The 22,424-nt window shown below is 39.8% G+C and overlaps 1 protein-coding gene across 1 annotated transcript in view; it reads left to right on the plus strand.

Annotated features, from left to right (window-relative positions):
• The first annotated feature begins 7,766 nt into the window (after positions 1 to 7,766).
• The window catches only part of myo7ab (myosin VIIAb), a 36,634-nt gene continuing 21,976 nt past the window's right edge, over positions 7,767 to 22,424 (plus strand). The window contains exons 1-12 of the mRNA XM_080483983.1: positions 7,767 to 8,026; positions 9,464 to 9,568; positions 12,057 to 12,125; positions 16,142 to 16,255; positions 16,710 to 16,862; positions 18,819 to 19,003; positions 19,350 to 19,471; positions 19,646 to 19,788; positions 19,998 to 20,111; positions 21,186 to 21,339; positions 21,418 to 21,494; positions 21,685 to 21,804. Of these exons, the coding sequence (XP_080340109.1) occupies positions 12,108 to 12,125; positions 16,142 to 16,255; positions 16,710 to 16,862; positions 18,819 to 19,003; positions 19,350 to 19,471; positions 19,646 to 19,788; positions 19,998 to 20,111; positions 21,186 to 21,339; positions 21,418 to 21,494; positions 21,685 to 21,804 (1,200 nt within the window). The 5' untranslated portion in view covers positions 7,767 to 8,026; positions 9,464 to 9,568; positions 12,057 to 12,107. The remainder of the gene's footprint in view (positions 8,027 to 9,463; positions 9,569 to 12,056; positions 12,126 to 16,141; positions 16,256 to 16,709; positions 16,863 to 18,818; positions 19,004 to 19,349; positions 19,472 to 19,645; positions 19,789 to 19,997; positions 20,112 to 21,185; positions 21,340 to 21,417; positions 21,495 to 21,684; positions 21,805 to 22,424) is intronic.

Genomic DNA, 22,424 nt, shown 5'->3' on the forward strand with positions numbered 1-22,424 from the left:
GTTTGCCGGTGCTTCATAGAGCATGCAGCACTGTCTGTCACTTTTTACTGTGGACTTTTACAAACAGAAAGCCAACAGCAGCTATTTCTCTCCCTCTACTGAGAGCTTTTCTGTGTCGTCCTGTGAGCGCGCTCCTGTGTGACAAGTCTTGCCTCCCGTCTTCCATCACCACCCGTAGAAACTCCCCGAGACGCTTTTCCGCCGGTTGCTTTGGACGATCTCTAAACTGCATGGCTTAAAAATAGAAAGAAAGAAAAACAAAACAAAAAAACAAAACAAAAAAAAACAACCTCTCTGCCTGTCGTGCACATGTCTCCGGTCGTAGCTCAGCAGCCGGTGTTTCCGATAGTGCTCCCTCTTCCATGCGTGCACCTACCCCCAGTCCAGAGGAGTGCAAAGATATTCACCCCGACATAAATCAAGTGCTTTATGGGACCAAAGACGAGCTAGGCCCTCCGCTCTCTTTTCGTCCCTTTCGGACCGGCCTGGCCCGTCCCCGGCCCAAGCCTAGCTACAAACCACCACCCCCTGTGCCACATCATCTCTTAATCGGCAACACCACTGCCTGACGCTTCCTCTGACTTGAGTCTGCTGGCCCGGGCCGAAAGACTCACGCCACGTGATCCCCAAAAACAGCAGCCGTGTTTCTGCTGTTGGCACAGAACAGGCGTGAGTGTGTGTGTGTGTGTGTGTGTGTGTTTGTGTGTGTGTGTGTGTGTGTGTGTGTGTGTGTGTGTGTGTGTGTGTGTGTGTGTGTGTGTGTGTGTGTGTGTGTGTGTGTGTGTGTGTGTGTGTGTGTGTGTGTGTGTGTGCGTGTGTGCGTGTGTGCATGTGTGTGCGTGTGTGTCTCCTCGTCAAAGAAAGGTGTGAACCGAACAGAAACGAGCCCTTTACGGGATAAACACACACCTTGCACTTTACGGGGTCCGAAGAAAAAGACCCTGGAGGATGTTATTAGGAGGAGAGCGAGCAAAGGAGACGTCCTGCCAAATAACCTGTGCCATCGCCTTGGTCCTGGCTTTGCCTCCACAGCGGGAGAACAACATGGATGAACTGTTGAATCGCGAAGGGGTTTTGCATATTGAACCGCCACTGGTACAATGTAATCCATCTCTGACGAAACCATGACTCTTTTTCTGTGTCGACCATGTGACCATGATCAAATCGTTAGCGGGCTTTTTGTGACCGAGGCCCGAACATAAGATCACAACCTGTGACTTTTTTTTTTCTTTTCTTTTTTTCGAACGTGCAATCCAAGTTTTCTAGACATTCAGTTCTGACTTCTGTCTTCTTTTTCCTCGCGATTTATGATGAGTAGAAATGTAATTTTCTGTCATTATTGAGACATTTCCTTTGAATGTAAGACAACAACCATTCGTGGACGAATCTCTCAAATTATTGAGTCTGTTCTCCTGATTTTTTTATTTTTTTATTTTTTACCCCCATTACTTGAACTGTCACACATGGCATTTAATCGGTCACTCATCTTTGTGTACAGCATCTTTCTAACTGTGTCTTGCATGGGTTATTTTTCACTATGTTCATGGCCTTGTATTGTACTGATCAATTGTTACTATATATATTTATTCTTTTCTATCTGAAAAGTCTAGGAAATGCTAGTTTTGAGCAGTCAGCATGTCTGCACTAATGCACCTCATGTCGGCCTGATCATATCAATCGGTTTGAAGCAGTTATGTCTTGTACTACAGTTATGCATTCATAAGGCCTCTAGCATCTGTGAACATTAGCAGCAGTTGTCGACTACTATTTAGGTGCTATTTATCCTCTTAGTGCTCTTTTTGTTGTTTTCGGTCCGGCAGATGGGGAACGTGAACGAGGATGAGGCTGAATTTGAGACAAACAGCCAGGATAAGAAACTGTAGTGCCAAGAGAAGTAAGGTTAGATTTCATTTACAGACCCCTCGGAGAAAAAAAACATAAAAACAAAACACAAAACAGAGCCCGTCTCCTTCCCGCATAGTTGAAAGTGTCCTTTTGCAAGACGCTGAAGTCCTTTCTGTGTAACTTCGCCTATAAAATGGTGTTGATCCTTAAATACTGTGAATATGTTCAAAAATTTGCTTCAATTAGTGAACTGATGGGGTTTTTTTTTTTATTGAAGAGGTTATCAGTGCCAAAGGTGGAGGTTGCTGAGGTTTGAGTGTTGCTACAAGTTTAAACATCTCATCATCTGTGTAACAACGAATACGCTCCCTAATTTATAGTTATGGCAGATTATTCCCAATTTGGCTCCTGTGCTAACAAACAGATGAACCACGTTCTGTCCATATGGTCTCTCACTGTCAGTTGACGCCGTAATTCTCACAGAGTTTAATATAAATATTACATGAAAATAAGCAGCATGTTGTTCAGTATTTATCTGGCTGTATATCAGCTCATAGTCAACACCGGGAGCAAATTTCTTTGGACGCTGCTCAAGACAACCTTTTAACTGGGATTCATTCAAATACAACATAAAAAAGACAAGTACCACTTTTAAAACATTCAGTTTATTGTTGACACATTTGACTGTATCAGAGTGTGTAATCTCTTCTGTCTGTATATAACCACGAATTACACAATTATTAATAGCTTATTAATAATATATTGATAAATGACACTTTAGGTTATTGGTGAACTTGTGAATTAAAAATCAAATTCATTTTTATATACTTATGTATTTATATGATTCTAAGTCTCTGTTCCGACAGTGTTTTAAATTGAAAACTGTTTGGTATTCAACATGTACATTTACATCTAATTTTAGTTTTTGGTTTCGATACAATATTAATGCAACTTTAAAAGAAGAATCGGGTTATCTCTGAAAAGTTGTCACTCATTGTGCTATTGTTTTTTTTTTTTACATATTCACGCACATGAAATAAATCTAGATAGTGTTGAGTAGTAAAATGGTTAATCAAAAATATTAATGTATCACTGATTTGATATCTGAAATACCTGAAATTACATTCAAAAAGGCATAATAAAGTAAAAATCTTATACATTTATGAAAAAAGTATTTATGTTGGAAAAGTTATTTCATTCAAAGTTTAATTCTCCTGCAAAATTAATGTCGCATTGTAAATTTCAGCTGAGCCTCAGTTAGAAATGAATAAGCATTATTAACATCTCATCTGAAACTAAATTCAAACTAATGTAATTACAGTATCAAGTGAACTTGTGCAGGACTTTAATTTCCACTTCTTTCATAGAAGAAGTTAAATAAGTCTCGGAAAAACCCGTGAGACCAATGCAATCCTGTAACGCTCAGGGCTTTGATGAAAACAAATATGCATTATTTAGCTCACACCTAAATGTACATTTACACTAATAGGACAAAGTTATACAAAGACGTTTTGAACACACTGTATATGTGTACAATTGTGCAGGAATAACTACAGTAATTTGAGTCCCTTAAGTCAAAGGTTTAATTCATTTATACACCCAAACTTGAAAGGAAAATTTATACTTATATAATAATATATGTGTTTTATAAAACTAAATGATAGTAGTATATGAGATGCTTTGCTGGTTTAATCAGATGAGGAGTGTGTTCATGGGTTTGTTGCGTATTTGACAATATCAGCTTTCTTGTCATATTTTATGTTTATCTTTGACTTTATGGTGAAATTTATTGTCATCAACCACCACTCGGTTCCTTATACGGCTCCCTCTGTGTTCATTTTTTTAATTTTTTTTTTTTTTTATTTGTATGGACGCGAGACAGAAATACAACAGCACCGACACGCAGGAGTATTCGGGCTTCACTCAGCTGAAATAACAGCGTGTCAAAGCTCGGCGTGAAAATCCCATCGAGGCATTCCTCCTCGAGCTTTCGAGTGCCACAGCAGTGCCAAAAAGACAAAGCGGTCCATTGTGAAGGGATGCATTGTGGGTAAATGAAGTGGGAGTTGAAGATATGTTTGGCGGGGGAGTTATCGTTTTCGGCTCTTTGAGTCCATCTCTTGCTTACTTTTCTGTCTGCTCATGGTAATTGTTGCACACGTTGCCAAAAGTGTTAAGGCGTTCACTGTTAAACACACACACACACACACACACACACACACGCGCACACACGCGCACACACACGCACACACGCGCACACACACGCACACACACACGCACACACACGCACACACACGCACACACTCCAGACCATCTGGATCTTGGCTGGTTTCTTTTGATAGTTGCTACAAAAGCTTCTCCCGTCGTCTGTGTCTATGCTTTCTGCATGGCCGCCGCGTCGAACAAACCAGGCTTGACGAAAACCATTCAAACAACACTGAACTGCTCAGCAACGGTGGTGACTACTTTTGTACGAATCCAAAAATGCCAGTGCATGTAGCAAAATAAAAGGGGAAAAAAAGAAGAAAGAAAAAAAAAAAAGCTTCAAATCTGCTCGCGCCATCTTGGATAACAGAGTAAATATATTTTCAGTTCTTGGAGTGTCGCAGAAACATAATCCGCTTGTTGCTACTTTGATAAACATACTGTGTGAAGTTTAAAAAAAAAAAAGGCTTACGTTGCACACTTGCATGCATTGAAACCGTATCCAGTTTTTCTAATATTTTTGTATTCAGTATCCTGCAGTAAACAGTATGTATATAAAAGTAGCAGCAACTCTGACTTTATCAGTTATTCTTATTGATATGATGGGATCCACGTTTTGATGGGTGTTAAAATCAGAGAGGAAGCCGTTCATGGCCACCACGTCTAGACGGATCAGCAGGTGTACTGCAGGGGAATCAAGTCACCTTATTTCTCTTCCCATTAGACCTTGTGTGAATTATGAGGAGCATGAATTAAAATAGATGGCATGAATCAGGAAAAGTTGATTTTGCTGAATAAATTGAATTTCAGGACCTTGAGGCCAACACTACTCATTTTCCACTAGTATAACAGGTAATGCTTGTGTTTCATATGATTTATATAGTAGGATTTTGTCATTTCAGGCGGTTTTAGGTGCTAAAAGGTGAATTTTATTACTTTTCAATGCTTCCAGATGCATCTTTCTTTTTGTGTCATAATTTCATCAAGTGACATTGGGAGCAAGTGATTCTGAAAATATCTAGAAGCTGTCTTTAACTCTCAAAAGTTTCTCGAAATTATCAACGTTTTCTTCAAATAGTAAAATATGATTTCACTTCTTCCCTCCTCTACAGAGTAAAAGGGAAGAAATGAAAGAAGTGGCCTTTAGTAACAATCACTGGAGCAGTTTATTTTCGAAAAAAGTATATTATAATATGAGCGTTTTTAGGTTTCATGCCATAGAGTTATTGTTGTATGATTTTCATGCTTGTTCATTATTAGTTTGCAGATCAAGTCTTCTGATCTGGACTGAAGATGGTTCACAATTTAAAGCAGTTTTCATGCTTGTGGTTCAGTTTCCTGATCAAAGTTAGAAACTAAAATTTGCCTTCCAGTTTGTGCTGGCACGTGGGCATTTTTAGCACCAGAACAAAAGATGCAAACAGGACAACCGATGGGTGGACAGCTCAATTCTGCAACATAACGTCCACAACAGCAATGTGTGCTGGGCTGCATGCAACCCAGTGCATTCGAGACAATTGCGGCTTTATTTCTCCCAGCCTAGACTGGAACAACATCTTATAAAACATCCAAACAGTAGTTACTACTCTTTTGTGCATATTATGTACAATCTGCTTGGATGATGTAAGATTTCTGAAACTGCTAAGTACTTAGTAAAAAATTCATCTTTGTCAAACTGAGGTGATCTACTGGTTTGATGTGCGAGAAGTCATTCACACTTTCTCAATCGGGTCAGTTTTGACCTGAGCCAACCTGAGACGAGTAAACACCTCAGGATTAAACTCTCTGGAGCTTACCTCTCTTATAGAGCATGTACATGTTGTCCGCAGTGCAAAAACAATGATTTGCTCAAAATATCACGTCCTAGTGAGAACTCTTTTGCTTGGTGAGGTTGAAACGGCATTTGTTGAGATTATTGAATAAAGAGAGCTTTTGTATAGAAATGCAACATCGACTTCAGGATGACAAAATTATGTAGATTTGTGTTGTTGTAAACATATGAACCAGTGTGAAAGAAGTGAAAGAATACCTTAACATTTTAGATCAGGGCAAAGCTCTACCACAGAGACGAATGAGTAGCCCGACCTGCGTGTCATCTAAAGCCATCTCTTCAGGTTTCTCAAATTGCGATCAAACTGACGACAGCTCAACTCCCAACAGTCCCTCTCACGGTTCTAACACGGTCTAATGGGCTTCAGAATGAAGTGGGCAGATGAAACCGAAGGCGTGGTAACAGTTGGAAAGCGTTCCTATTGTTGTGGGTTTTCATGAATCACCTGCAGATAAAGCGGCTGCTCGCGCGCCGATGTCTTTCGCCTCGTCAACTTGCACACGGTTGCATGTGTCTAACTAGGTGGGCGCTGCACCAGGTTTGTCTCCGTGACGGCATCACGCAGACTGACGGGAATTTCTTGACATTTTTAACCCGGGATCGAGTCTTGTCCTCTCTAGGAATGAGCTTGTGATTCTTCTTGTATTTTTCTGCTGATGTTTATTAACTGGAGACTGGAATACCTACTGCATGGTGACTCTTCTAGAAGATGCTACCGTCTTTATAACAAGTATCTTTTATCAGTATTTTATAACCTTGTTAATTTTATATATCCACTCTACTTTGCGTTCCCGAACCGGTACTAGGTATCAGAGAGCCGTGCTGTATGTTCTGTACTGTGTGCCAGTCTGCGTGTTCTTTTCAGCGTGAGCTTTACCTTCCTTTTCTTTTTCTCTTTCGAGGCGTCGTTCATCAGATTTGGTTCTCGGTTACACTGTGGTTATTTTATAGCTACGGTCTGAAATTATAATTTTTTTTTTTCTTTTGTATTTAATGTCAACTTGTGGCATGACTTTGAAATAAAAGAGAAAAACTTAACTTAAGAGTTTGTCGTCATTTACATTGGATGAAAGATGGACAAAAAGAACACCTTAAATTTGGTGCGTAATTTTCATATTTAAAGGGGAAACGTGGACATCAAACAGGCGTGGGACACATTTTACATCATATAAAATGAGATTGCATGGTTTCACCCACTGGTGTGTAAATTTACACACTCGTAATAAACTCCTGTAACAGTGACCAAAGCATTCATTTAGATGGCTGAGATAGTCATTATAATAAACCATGTTTTCCCCCTTCACGCCATCGTCATCTCATTTGCTTTAATGCTGCTATACATGGTTCTAATTTGCTTTTAATTAGTTCATAAATCAATTTTGTTCAATGGCCACTAACATTCAGATGGTAGAACATCTTTCTCCAACCAACTGGTTCAGCTTCAGCTATACATAATGAGCGAATCAGTCAATACGATGTGTCACAGCAACACTACAATAATACAGCCTTGTGTTTGTTTTATAGTAGTTTGTACTGCATTGCATAACAAACTGCAAACATGTTTGCTTTATGACACTCCGCAGATAGTTTATAGCAGTATCGTTGAGAAAATGCCACAGTTTCTCACAGCTCTTTTTTCTCTCCATATGTACAGACTCTGTGGGGGGTCTGAACACCTCCTGGTTAGCTCTCTGGATGGTTTTGGGTTGTGTTTTTACTCTCTCCCTTTCAAATCTGCACCAGAGCAACAACTTGGAAACCATGACCTGGATCACCCCTCCCTCTCCACCTCCCAGCTGGTCTCTGTATCTGCCACCAACAGGCTCCACCTCCCAGCTAATCAGGATCAGCAGCCATGAATGGGACACAGCACCGGGACTGACCCAGACATCAAACCGTAACTGGGCCGTCAACACCGAGGCACCTGCGGTGACCCCGGGACCACAGCACACCTGGGCAGGTGAAGCCTGAGGGGATGATTTTAAGAACGAGGAGCGGAGTAACAGAGAAAAGACAGAAACGGAGCTCTTCATCCTCTTTAGTTGGTCATCATCTTTTTTTTTGGTCAAGCCTGTGCTGCCTGATACGAGAGTAAAAGAGAAGGGAAACAAAGCAGGAGGAGGAAGAAGGGACCTGTGCTGAGGGGTAAGTGGGGCAGGTGAACATGGGCCGAAACTGAGGGCTTATTAGCCCCGCGGCCAGGCCACAGTGCTGCTGCTCTCCTGTAGCTTTAGGCCAAAGCCTCTTACTGCTCGCTGCGACTTGTGCCAGCACTTAGAGCAGCCATTATGTACCCTTCAAGTAGATGCAGTTGTCTGGCTTGTTTATTTGTGTCGTATTGTCCCTTTAGAGCTCACGTCTTCTCACACACATACAACAACAGTTACAGTATAGATATATACAAGACACGAGATATGAAATAATAACCATAAAATACGATCTAAACTCCTCAAAGGTTCTTAAACTCAGTCACGGTATAGAAAGTAAGGACTCCTTCTAGCTGAAGGACTAGAACAGTTTTTTGTCTTTTCCTCATAATCTTATTAGAAAAAATAGAAACCAACTGCTTTTAAATGATCATTTCACCTCTAAATTCAAAATCTACCTTTTACATCCCATGTTTGTCGCTCTGAGTTCCACCTGGAAGCAGTAAATAGTTCCTTGGTAAGGTTTCCTCCAATGTGGTTCAACAGCAGCTTCCAGGCTCCAGAATTAACTTTCACATCTACAAATCTGGATGAAATGTGTTCTGGAAGAACCACGTCGTGATAATTTAACTGTGTTTATAACTACACACCATCCAGCTTGGTGTGAAGGGACAGTTTTGTGTTATAAAACGTATAACTGAAACATCTCACACCAACGACAAGACATAAACCATCTGGATGTTTTCAATCCAGAAGAAATCAAGACAAATTTTTACTCAGACATCATTCTGTTGGATAATATCAATATTAACACCTTAAAAAGTAAGGACATTTGTGTTTCTATTAATGCTTTTTTTTAAATTAACTCTTTTCCTATTGGACAGTCTGCTGGATGAGGTGTGTATGTGTGTAGGCTGTTCTGGCATTGGCAGAAGAGATTCGTCTTCCCCTGCTCATCCCACAAATGCATATTAATTATGCAAATGTCCTTACTTCTCATGCTGAGTTTACATTTAAAGAACCTAAGTTTCACAGCTTGAGGTCACACTTTGGCTAATGTGTGTGTGCATATCTTTCACGCCTGGATGGAAATTTCCGCCAAATATAAGTAAAAGCTTACATTACTACATAAATGTTACCGGCAGATATACGGCATTTAAGCCTTTTGGAGGATCAGGGAGTAAAGCCCCTTAGCCCAGAGAACAATTTGATTACAGTTGGCCAATGCAGAGCTAAGCTGTTTTACTGTATTTCATGCAAAACTACAATATTAGTTCACTTTTTGTTGCCATCATGAAGAAGAAAATATATGAATATAGTACTCAGGTGAATGAAATGACTTTAATGTGTTTAATTCACAGTGTGAGCAGATTTACTTTTCATGCGCGATAACAATTGTCTTAATTAAACTTCTATATTCTACTTTCATTTCCAGCAGATGATGAACCGCAGAGCTCATGGAAGCATGTCTCTTTACCTTCCCTGACCGATGATGAGAGTTCCACGCCCCTCTGAGCCCACGACTCTGAGCCCCTGCCATGTGAGTGACACACACACACACACACACACACACACACACACGTGCAGCACACGTACTTGTCAGAACAGCGTTACACATGCAGATTAGCAGGCGAGGCTTCGGCAGGACTGTTGTGGGCCTTTACGTGACCAGGTGGAGTCGGGGTCTGGTGAGCTGCGATGATGAAACGTAAAGGTTTTGAGCACTGAGGTGTAACAAAGCGCCTCTTTGACTTTTTCTAGCAATGCTTGTTGCATAAGTGATCATGAAGACGACGAGCAGGGAAGAGATTATAATCACGTGATGGTTCAGGAAAGTGAAAATTACACAAAAGTGATTTCCAAAAATTCAGTTTGTTTTTGTAACTTAAACAACATGAGCCATTTCATTTTAAGCCGTGTAAGGAAACGTAACTATCCTTGGTTAGTTTGGTTAACGACAGTGTCTTTGGACAGAGTGATGAAAAGTGGCGCAACCCTGACACTCAGTGTAGGAGAGGGAATATCCATCCATCCATCCATCCATCCATCCATCCATCCATCCATCCATCATTCCATCCATCCATCCATCCATCCATCCATCCATCCATCCATCCATCCATCCATCCATCCATCCATCCATCCATCCATCCATCCATCCATCCCAATTGAAATATGTCCATAGCTTTTGGTTTCCTGATGTTTTTCGCTTTGAGTAAAATATCGCAGCCAACTATTACACTGTTGTCCAAGAGATTCCGTTTTGCTTTGGGTTTTTTTTTTGTCCTCCTGGACTTGAACTCCTTTGCCAGGGCTGTGAACTCCATGACTTACCAAGTCAACTGTATTGGTAATACACTGGCAACCAGTCCAGCTCATAACATCTGGGATAGATTCTACTTTCAATTAGAACTTAGTAACTTGGAAGAAAAGGAATGAAAGGGATGGATGCGTTCAAATGTCCCGGCTGTTAGGTGGACATAGTTTAACTTCACACAGAGTTTGACACGAATCAGAAGTTGTGGAATTGCAAAGATCTGCCGAAATTTAACCAACTTCAGATTTTTCTTTCATTTATATGAGTAAAAATGCGATCAATAAAAATATCTATAAATAATCTTGAACTCGTAAAATATTTTCAGCTCAGCTTAGTAAAATGTTCCATTAAGATGAGCCTTAATTTAGACTGTCACTGTGTAAAACGTGGAATAGCTTAAACGAACTCACAGCAAAGCAATGGAAGTTCAGGTTCATGTCTGTATGCTGGTGAGTTGCAACACTTAGAGCAGATCTGTGTGGTTCAGTTCATTGAACGAGGCTGTAAGTGGGGTGAAATTCACCGTAAAGTTGAGTGCAGATCTATATGTCTTTTGTTCGGCACGGCTGCCAGACTGACCCCCTGCGGTTCACACTAAGAGGCTCTGTCCTGGCATAAGCTCCGCTGGTTGTATGCTCCAATTTAAATGTATATCTGCAGCTCAGCTGCTCTCTGAATTGTGTACGTGCCGGTTTTCAGGACGAATCTTTAATACAGACTTCTTTGGCCTGCGGTGAGTCACATCCAACTAAATGTTAATCCACTTATTGAACCACTAATGGGTCATTAATACATTTAGCCCCTCCCCTGTGACATGCTTTATCCCCACCGCTCAAGCAGTCTACATTGCGTCTTTTTACCGCACAGGCATTTCCTCATGAATGCGATTTCTCACAGTTTATTGTCTTGCTTTTACCTTTATCTTTTCATTCCATGTTGGCTTTTAAATGGTTTGTTTTCAGTGCTCGTCAGTGTTTTGATTTCAATGTATTTCAAAGCTCTTGTGAGACACAGTGACTGGCTTTGTGTCTGAACGGTGCCATATGAATAAACCTGCCTAGTCTGCCGTGCACGGTGCTGCATCACTGTCATTCTGAATGAGGGTAACAAAGAAAAGACGGATCAGTGGGGGAGAAAATGATTCAGCAGTTGTAAGTGCACACAACTCTGCCTCATACTTAAAGCATCGGATTAGCCCCAGGAATCCAAGTAAGCCTTTAACAGCCCCCACTAGACCCTTTAACTCTGCATCCCGCCCCCTCCCCACCCCCTTTTCCCTTCCTGCCCTCCCATCTACAGTATAACCACCCCACTGATTGTCCCCCCTTTGACACCAATGGTAATGTCGGTAATCTGAACTTGAAAGCAGGTTTTGTGGGACCAAAATTTACAAGTGAGATCTTTTATTCTGGTTGATAAGATCTGAAAGTGAACATTTAAGGAAAAAAAAAAACCTAAATAGAAACAATTTTCCAATTTCATGTCCTGTTAATTATCTAGGATCTACTGTGGCTTCAGGCTTGAAAACCTTGTGTTTTCCGCTTTGTTTCCAGCATCTTATTGAGGCTCTTCAAACTATTTTGTACTTTTAATGGTTTAGTTTGGTTGTATAAGTGTAACTTTTATTGTAAATGTTTGAAAATGTTCTCATTACTTAGGAGTTGTGTTTTTGTCTCTTTGTGACATTAATATTTGTGGCTGGTTTTCTTCACAGAGCCCACACATGGTGACTTCTGATGTCCTTGAATCAACCTGAGGCTGAATCATGGTCATTCTACAACAGGTCGGTGATATTCATTAGATGAAACTCAGTTTATCTATTATCTATGGGATTCTTTTGTGGTGAATCTTTAGGGTTCGTCTTTACTTTTATTCCCTACATTTGAAGTTAAATATTTGCACGTTCTCCTCCACACATGCTTGCTCATTCTTTGATTTAAACTCTACGAGGATGAATTAGAGTTTCATTGAAAGGGTCAAAGCAGCTGTGGTCCACGTTGATGCTTCAGAAAATGACAATTAAAATGAATTGTTATAACGTCATGCGTGTTATTACCAGTCTGCCTCAATTTAGTTGAGATTATCTGTAGGATTGTCAAAATGACTGTATTTCAGCATTTTTTTTCCCTCAAAATTACTTCAACTTTAAACATCTTCGAATTCAACTGCTTCTTAATCTGATTCCTTGATCTTATCTTTCACTGATATTATAATTGCAGTCTGCTTATCTGCATCGTAAACCAGCGTTTATGAAAACAGTGCCTCCTGCAAAGGGTGATGTCGCGATTGCTGCAGCTTAGTGAAGGAAAAAAGATAAATCGAGGAAAAATAAGTGAGTTCATGAACTTTTAGCCTGTCTTAAGCTGCTGAATGCTGTTCATTCTGTTTGCGTCACTTCATACAAAATGCCCTCACGTTTTGGTCATGAGAGACCGGTCAGTGGATTTATTGGGTTGAAATTCAGTTTAAAGGAGACAAATTGAAACAAAAGGGGAGGATTGATGGCCTGTAATAACCAGGAGGAGAAATAAAACACATGCAATGAAAATCGAGTGGAAACCAGAACGATTTATGCTCCTGTGTTCCTGAGTCAGGACAGAAGCCGGCGTGTCTCCTCACTCAGTCAGCCGCAGTCACCACATATCAGGCCATCAATAGATTCTCTTCAATAAGCAGATCTCAGGTCCTTTTTTCCCCCCTCCAGACTCCTGCAGGGCACGGCTCAGACACTCAATCTGGGCTCAGAGTCTCGGCTATGAATCTCATTGGAAGGGAGACGTCTGGATGTTGTTAAATGGAGGCAGAAAATAGCATCCTTAAGGTCGAGGTCTGGACTGTATTTTATGCTGGGGGGGGGGGGGGGGGGGGGGGGGGGGGCACTTGAGGTTTCTGTTGTGGTGTTTTCTGTCATGAGAATTTGCCAGAGGCTTTTCCTTTATGGTTAGCGTCTAAACAAACAGGATCTGAAGTCTGCAGCTATTTTAAGAAAGAATGAGGCACGGCGTACGACTTCAGAAATTGTTTCATTAACTAGAAAAAGATCAGGCCGTCAGGACAGCGGCTGAGAACACATATTTCCTGTTGAATGCCAAGATCGTGACAAAATCTACATGAAGTTTTGGAACTTTTTCCTGCCATGATAAAGTGACTTTTCTGGGGCATCTGAGAGTAGGTTGCTGGTTCGATTCTCTAGCTTCACTGAACCCCTAACTGCTATGAATGGATGGATTGAGCGTGACAGCTGTCAACATTGGTGTGTGAGTGAGAATGCGACTAACACTATGAGGTGCTTTGGGAGCTTTTGAATCAATGTAATCATAGTGGACATTATACTCAATATGTTTACTTTTACTGTCAAAACTCATTATATCATCTTATTGTCCAAATTATTCCTGTATTTGTTTTCCAAACTGTTCAAAAATAGATCTGCTGAGCTGTTGGATGAATGGGTGGATAGAATGTACACATACCTTTGTGTTATACCGACTCAACTATGCAGTTTTTAAGTTTTTACATATCAGAAATATGTTTGATTAACATGAGCATATTGAGTTTCTTCTTGTTAAATGGTTCATTCGAATACATGTTGTTCAGATAATATGAATAAATGGGATTCAATCTACTTAATATGAATAGATCGAAATGTGTGACGTGATTAAATTACATTAACTCAACAAATTATTTTTGTGTTTGTGGAAATTACAAAAAATTATGTTTTTCACTATATAGGGTCACTTTTTTCACATAATAGTTTTGCTTATAACCACATCTTTGCTCTAGTGAGAAGATGAAGATCTGTAAGTTCATGAAACATGTATTTTCTTGGTGTGTTAAGTCGTTTTCCGTAGTAGTAATGGTAGACCTGTAGCAGTGTCAGTGGGAAAGCTGGATACATCCCTTCATCCGTTTCTGTTCAGCTTTGTCTAAATGATGAGAGAAAGGCGTGTAGAGACGGTCACACAAACTCAGATTCTGTGAGCGATGTCAAACTGAGCAGCTGACCTGGACTGTGCATGCACAGGGAGAACATGGGCTAAATGACAAGTTCCGTCAGAGATGTCAGGCGCTATTATTACTACCGAAAAGGGAGCTGAAAAGCTTCTTCGGTTCTGTAGCAGCTCAGTTTATGTCAGAGCCAAATATTTTTCTTTGGAAGCCAGATTTGGACCACAGACTGCTGTTTTTCCAAGAATCCTCCAGTTTTCATGGTGGAGCTCGAGGGAGTAATGTATTTCAGGCCGAACTGGAAGTCTTGGTTTGTTGAATTTGAATGACAATATCTTTTTAAATGTTACCATAAAGTTTGAACCTCCAAATTCTTATTTTTTTTTAAATATCAGTTGATGTAGTATTTGGGTTTTTTTGTGTTGTTTTTGATATGTACCAATACTTTTGAATTGTCTAAGTATAATTTTCACTACTTTGAAGCAATTTGTTACCCAAAGGGGATTTTTTTTTTTTTCCTTTTTTTTTTGTGAATCATTTGAAATTAATTAGTTCAGTTGCAGCAAACAATTAAAGCTTGCTTTTAATCTCAGTGTAGATTAAATGAAATCACTAAAATTACCCTCCCTGGCAGTACACCATGACATTTGAGGGCTGAAGTGAGTCAGATTTGAGCTTTTCCCAAACTAAATCCCCCTGTTCAGTGAGCTAAAAACGTGGGCGACTCAGGGAGTGTTTCAGCTTACACAATAAATTATCAGCACAAAATTGTTTTTCTGAGAACCAATGACACAATTAAAGTGACAGCAGAGCAACCGCTTCCCTCACAGACGCTGCTTTTAACACGCATTTAGTGCTTTTGGTCAATTCAATGAACCTTTAGAGGGTTAATCAGACAATAACAAAGTAATCTGAAGGTTCTTCCAGCATTTATTGAGCTGCATTAATTGCGAGTGTGGTATACTAATGTATGCGAAAGTTCATGCAACCAAAAGACAATTATATAATTTATACACATTATGGCGATTAGGGGAATTTTTTCCTATTTATTTTTATGGACAATAAAAAGTACAAGCCACCATTAAAAAAATCATTTTAAAAACAAATCGGTAACTATTTAAAGATTTTCTGTCTTTTTTACTTAAGATAATCTCCGTTCATTAGTTGCACAGCAGCACACTGCAGGTGCTGTTAACACAAAGCAAACACCTGTATGGAGTATTTAGCAGTCAAACAGCCAGAAAATGTAGTTTTTCAGGAGAGAAATGGATGTTTAAAGCTCATTGAAAAAACTTAAACACATCAACTTGAAAACTAGAAAACCCTGAACATTAGACTTAATAGAATTGGCAAAAGAACTGACATTATTTGGAACACAAGTATTTATTCAACACCTTTACTTAGCAAACAAACTAACATTTCTGAAAAGAGGTACTGATGTACTTCAGTACAGACGATGAAAATTGTGTACACGCACATATAAATATTGTTTGTACAAATGTTTGTCTGCATAGATCCCTCAATTTAAAAATGTGCCTTAAAATTTTAATTTTGAAAGAAAAAAAACTGGTAATAACTTAGTAATTGTAACTGGTAATCACTATTATTATCATTCACAACTGTATTGTGTTGTGAAAAAGTCAAATGTAACCCTTGAAATCTTTGTCCTGCGTCCCTTTGGAGGATAAAATCTGACTTATGACTTATGACTCGACATTGCAGTTTTTATCACCATCAAGCATTGTTTCATGATTTGAATTCCTCATCCCTCATTACAATCTCCAAATATTTCTGAATCATACCATCTTTGTGAACTGTTGTTGTGTCTAAGTGGAGCTGTATCTCCTGACTCAGGACGACTATGTGTGGTTGGACCTTAAAACGGGCCGAGAGTTCGACGTCCCTGTGGGAGCTGTGGTCAAACTTTGTGACTCGGGACAGATCCAGGTCCTGGATGATGAAGGACGGGTGAGTTCACAGCATTTTGTGTTTGGCTCGATGTGCTTGAACTGAAAAATATAGACACGAGGACGGAATACACAAGCTGAGGTTCATTTTTTATGTAAATGTAGGATTCAGTCCATCCTCATCTTGGTCACACTTTAACCAAGTCTGGGTCAAACAGTGTTAGAGTTCAGCTAACCAATTATAAGCATGATACGCCTCGGGGCCGTCAAAGTCTGAACCTGGTATATTCTTATCATGTCCATCCAAACATAGAATTTAATTAAATTAACATGTATAGGTTTGTGCAAATTCAACCATATTGAATTTACTATCTGTGGATTCTATTTTACAAGTTGATCAAATCAAGCTTAAAGTAATGGGATAAATCAGATATCATTGTGTGAACCATTTCCAGCTTTAAAAAAAACACATCTTTCAGTCATATTTGACGGGTTTCTGTTCCTCTCTCACACAGGAACACTGGATCTCACCCCAAAATGCCACCCACATCAAACCCATGCACCCAACCTCCATCCACGGGGTGGAGGACATGATCCGCCTGGGCGACCTCAACGAAGCCGGCATCCTCCGCAACCTGCTCATTCGCTACAATGAATGCGTCATCTACGTCAGTAACCCTTCGGGCTCCCCTCTAAGACTCACCTGCAGCATCATTATTTGTGATTTACGGGCTTTTTTAAAGAGCCGGCGGTTACCAGTGAAGGTCTTACTCAGGTTAAGCTGTTTACTTGTACTTTCAGCAGTGGAGTTTAGTTGTTGCTATAAATAAACCGGTATGCCTGCTCCTCGCTCCTTTGACTGGTGACTGATGGTAAACAGACATAGAAGAGACAAAGACAGAAAACTGACTACATAACATTTTCATTGTAACGTCTTCATCGAATTGAGTCAGTTAAGTAGCCTTGCTGATTTATGGTCATGCATGTAGGATGAAACATTAAACTACAAATCAGTCAAATTTGAATCTGTGATGACGATTTAGTGTGATTTTGTAATAAATTAAACTGCTTTTGTAAGCAATTCTCATTTTTATCATATGATATTTTTAAAGAATTTTACGTTCACTGTAAAACAAATTAAAACGAAAAATTTATTTAGAGGAACATACTTAAACAAAACTGTGTTTATTAACTTGAGCCATTTAGCTGTTTATTCTCTCTCCTTGTAGACTAATTGTGGTGGAAGGGTGAGTATTTGATCAAATTACGGATGTTTGACGAGGCATTCTCTAACAAGTTTTCAACAGCAACTGTTAACAGTAGCCATGAATGTCATTTTACGTTTTCAAATAGAACAAGATGTAAAACAGGTGAATACATACATGTGCATGTGTGCGTCCAATAAAATACTACGTAGAACAAGTCAATCTTGAATTCAAACCACACGATTAAATCAACATCATTGTTTTACATCAGCACAATCACAAGAACAAAAAAATAATAATAAATCACCTGTCAATGAGGTTTATTGAAATTCATGGATACTCTTGACGTTCACTCATCTATGGTGCTGACTTTCCTTGCATTAATAATGGCTTTGTTAGTTTAGTGTTGATATTTTCAAATCTTATAACTCCAGGAAACTCAAATAAGTTCACAGTTCATGTGATCACCATCTCTGATATTAATATATCATAGTAAATGGCTGTTGGGTTCCCGAGGTAATATTAGATGCTTTCAGTTGGAAATGTCTGATCAGTCTTTGTTTATAATTTGTGTAACTGTTTTGCTTTAATTTGTCAATCACACTTTTAACAATGTGTTTTAATCAAACAATTAGTAGTTTTAATGGCAAATTTTTTTCATGATTTTTGCTCAAAGTGATTTTGGGAAAATGCATCAATCTTACCCTCAGATTTATTTTGATGTTGTGTACTTGCGGAGGCTCTCTGGCACCCCCTAGTGGAACCCTTTTCTGCACCTTAAAATAACATGTTTTGGGAGTTTCTTTTCAGCAACGACCCGAAGTAATTCAACTTTACTTTAGCAATGAATAGTTGATTACTGCTTTGTTGAAACAATGCTTCTTGGCAATAAACCTCGAGGAACCTGTTTATTTCCCTTTCAAGCACAACATTTGTAAGAAACATGCAGTTGCCGGACGGGCACCTATGGAAGTTTCCAAATCTTTCCTCCCAACGTGGAATAACTTCACATGACTTATTCCTCTTTATTAAATTAATTCATTTCATAATTGGCACTGGCAGATAAGATTTGTTGAATTGATCCCACGGGTTAATTTCCCCTAAAAATGTGGCGTCATTTGAAAGACCATTTAACAGAATAAACATTGTATTGCCAAGACTTATTAGTAACACATGGAAAACAATTATTTATTTCCTCATATCTCCCCAGTATGTTTATATCTTTTTACTAATATAAAGTTACTTCCTGAGCTTTTCATTCTATACTGTCAGATCATACTTATGCCATAATACCGTAGCACTATAACATTTCCTGAAGACTTTCAACCCCTACAATCTGAAAGATTGTTAATAAACATACATTATAACTCTTCTCCTTGTGTTGACCTTGTGTGTCTGTCTGTATTTGGTTTCACGCAGACGTACACAGGTTCCATTCTGGTAGCGGTAAATCCCTACCAGTTGCTCCCAATCTACACCGCAGACCAGATCCGCCTCTACACCAACAAGAAGATTGGTGAGCTGCCGCCACACATATTTGCCATCGCGGACAACTGTTACTTCAACATGCAGCGGAACAACAAGGACCAGTGCTGCATCATCAGGTGAGTTCATCACCGGCATTTGAGCATTTATAGCCTCTTTAACCCGCAGCGGGTGCAGAATGACATATCTGAAAAAGTTCAGCAGAAGTGTGAATTATCATCTCGGGATGTCAGGGAGAGTTAAGGCTGTTTGAGTCCAATACGGTGGCACTTTTGCCTCACAGCGTGAGCGAGGGCTTGAAGGCCTTTCTGCATGGAGTTTGCATGTTCTCCTTGCCTTTGACTCACGGGCAGCTGGTATTGGCTCCAGCACCCTGTGACTTAAGGTTCATATTTGTTGCCTTTCATACCCTCGGGTGAAAGTCGTGTCTCGTATGAGTGTGTGGCCGTTCTTTCTTTGTGGCAGCGGTGAGTCTGGAGCTGGAAAGACTGAAAGCACAAAGCTGATTCTGCAGTTCCTGGCAGCAATCAGCGGTCAGCACTCCTGGATAGAGCAGCAGGTCCTCGAAGCCACGCCTATCCTCGAAGGTCAGAATTTAACTAAAAAACAAAAAAACACACATCAAAACCTTTCTTATGCTTTCATACATGTCTCACATGTATTGATTCACGATCATGAATCACTTTCTCGGCTGATCTGTGTCGTGAGTTTGTGCTTCTCTCCAGAACCTCACTGTTTTGTTTTATTGGCACTTCTCTCAGCCTTCGGGAATGCCAAGACCATTCGCAATGACAACTCCAGTCGCTTCGGAAAGTATATTGACATCCACTTTAACAAACGAGGGGCCATCGAAGGGGCCAAAATAGAGCAGTACCTGCTGGAGAAGTCCCGTGTGTGTCGGCAGGTGAGACTTCAGACGCCTTCGTCCACATTGAGCTCATCTTCGCATCAGTTGTAAACACTGTGAGATCAGTTCTTCATTTGTTCAATTGCCACACAGACACCTTCTACATTTTAGATTTTATTTCTGAGTGGGTTTGACACAAATTATCCTTATAAGTGGCTTAAGCTTTATTGTCCTTTGACATACCGTTTTTGTTTTTCCTCCTGCAGGCTCCAGATGAGAGGAACTACCATATTTTCTACTGTATGTTGAAGGGCATGGCTCCTGAGATGAAGGCGAAGCTGGGCCTGGGACGTGCCACAGACTACTGCTACCTCACCATGGTGAGTCCATAGCTCTGAAACAAACTTCCGTATCATGCAAATCCAGATCAGCAATACTTCTTAGGTACTTGAATACTAAAAGCTGACTTTTATGTATCTAAATTCAGGTTTTTTTTAACTAATGTAAAATATAAAGCAATTCTGTTTTATTTTTGTTTTGTAATTGTAACTGGGGATGAGGGTTAAGTTGTCAGTTTGCACTAATGTATAGTTAATTATTATTTAAGCTGGCTTTATTCTGTTGGTTAACCCTCTCATTACTGATATTTTATCAAGGCTACTTTAATCTTTTTTGATATCTGGAGAAGTTTTACAAAATGCAAAAGTGAAGCTTGTTTTTGATTCCTCTGTCACACTGGCAGTGCTTTGGTGGCTACCAGAATGTAATTTGTAGATGAGTACGAAGGCCTTATTGTTCTGCTTTCTGGTCGGGTTTGAATATTCTATACGTTATAATAGGTTCGGACGTTACCGTGTAAAGTATGCCAGATTCTGTCTTCCACCACAGGATAGTAATAAAACGATGACAACAAGCTGACCGTTTTTAAGTTTTCGATTGGCTTCAAAAGAATTATTATGTCCAGTAACCAAAATACACACTTTTATACAAGTCCCAAAGATACGATGTCTGAAGAATAGTTTTATTCATCACAAATTATGCACAACACATCCACAGTAACAGCTTCATGAAGGAAAATGACTTTTTTCTTCAGATGTGAAGCAAATTAGTGGATTTTTTTCCAATAACACATTTTATTTGTAGTGCACTTTACTGTTAAGATCTCAAAATGCTCCACTATGTCAATAAATAGTAAGAAAAAAATAAGAATAAAACAATAATGAAACAAATGCTGCATAGAAGTGAATTCTCAGAGAATGTGCACATTGATGGAAAACATTTAAACATGAAGTGAAGGACATTGTACTCAGCCGCCTCGACTTCTTTGTGGCAGCTTTGATTTTCGTTTTGCTTTCAGTGGTTTTAAGAAGTTCCTGAGATGGCCAGAGACACCCTGGCTTATCTCACTTAATAGAAAAAGATAAGTGCAATCATCTGTCTTTCACACTTTCCAGGGTAACTGCACCGAGTGTGACGGTCGGGACGACCTGAATGATTACTCCAGCATCCTGTCAGCCATGAAGGTCCTCATGTTCACCGAGACAGAGAACTGGGAGATTTCCAAGCTGCTGGCGGCCATCCTGCACATGGGCAACCTGCGATTCGAGGGTGAGTCCGTACACGCGGGAAAGACGTTCAGAGGGACGTTCATCACAGAGGTAGAACAAGTCTTCTTGTGTCCTTCAGCTCGAACCTATGACAACCTGGATGCCTGCGTGGTGGTGAGATCTCCTGACCTGGTGACGGCCGCTGCACTCATGGAGGTGTGTGACGCAGTGTACACGTGCTTCCACTTTGATGCGATAGATTAAAAAAAACAAAAAAAAACCTGTCTTTCACAATGATGAATAACGAAGCACTTCGATTCTCGACGCTGAATGAAGAGTCTCTCTGCTGAAGTTCCCACTCATCCCCAGTCAACCACTGACGTCCTTGTTGCTAACTGCACTTCAGGTGGAGCCCAAAGACGTCATGGTGTGTCTGACCACTCGGACCCTGATCACACGCGGCGAAACTGTTGCCACGCCTCTCAGTGTAGAACAAGGCCTGGACGTCAGGGACGCCTTTGTCAAGGTACAAACCTTTGAAAAAGAGTCTGAGCACAGAGGATGTAGAAGTTGTCGCTCTTTGAATGTTGCTATTGCAAAAACTCAAATAGGCTCACACTTATAATAGATTAGTGCTTTTGAATCCAACATTTCAGCTCATAAATACAGTTTCACCTTCACTTATGTACTGAAAGTTGACTTATTATTGGTATTTTGATAGTCTGATGACTGTGTTGCCTTTATTTATTTTCATTTTATGATGGTGAAATTGTCACAAAATGTGCAATGAGTGAATTATTTTTCATCCTTCCTTATCTAGCAGTACTTGTGCTTTTAACTGAGAAGCTTGTGTTAAATGTGGCATGCTGTTGAAACCTGTGGTTGAACAGTCTCCAAAGATCAATTTCTCTGCTTTGTGGTATTTATTTATTTATTTATTGATTTATTTATTTTTTACATAGACAGGTAACAAAAACAGACTTTTGAGTTATGGCTATGAGATTACCGCATGTCAGATCCTGTCATTCATGATAGGCTCATTTTAAAAAGGTTGAAAAAAATGAATAAATCACAATGTGATCTTATAAACTTTACAGAATTGCCATTTTTTAAACTGCTCTATTAGATACAGGATTTTTTTTTTTT

This window comes from Lipophrys pholis, assembly GCF_963383615.2.
Source record: "Lipophrys pholis genome assembly, chromosome: 16".
Classification (NCBI taxonomy): domain Eukaryota; kingdom Metazoa; phylum Chordata; class Actinopteri; order Blenniiformes; family Blenniidae; genus Lipophrys; species Lipophrys pholis.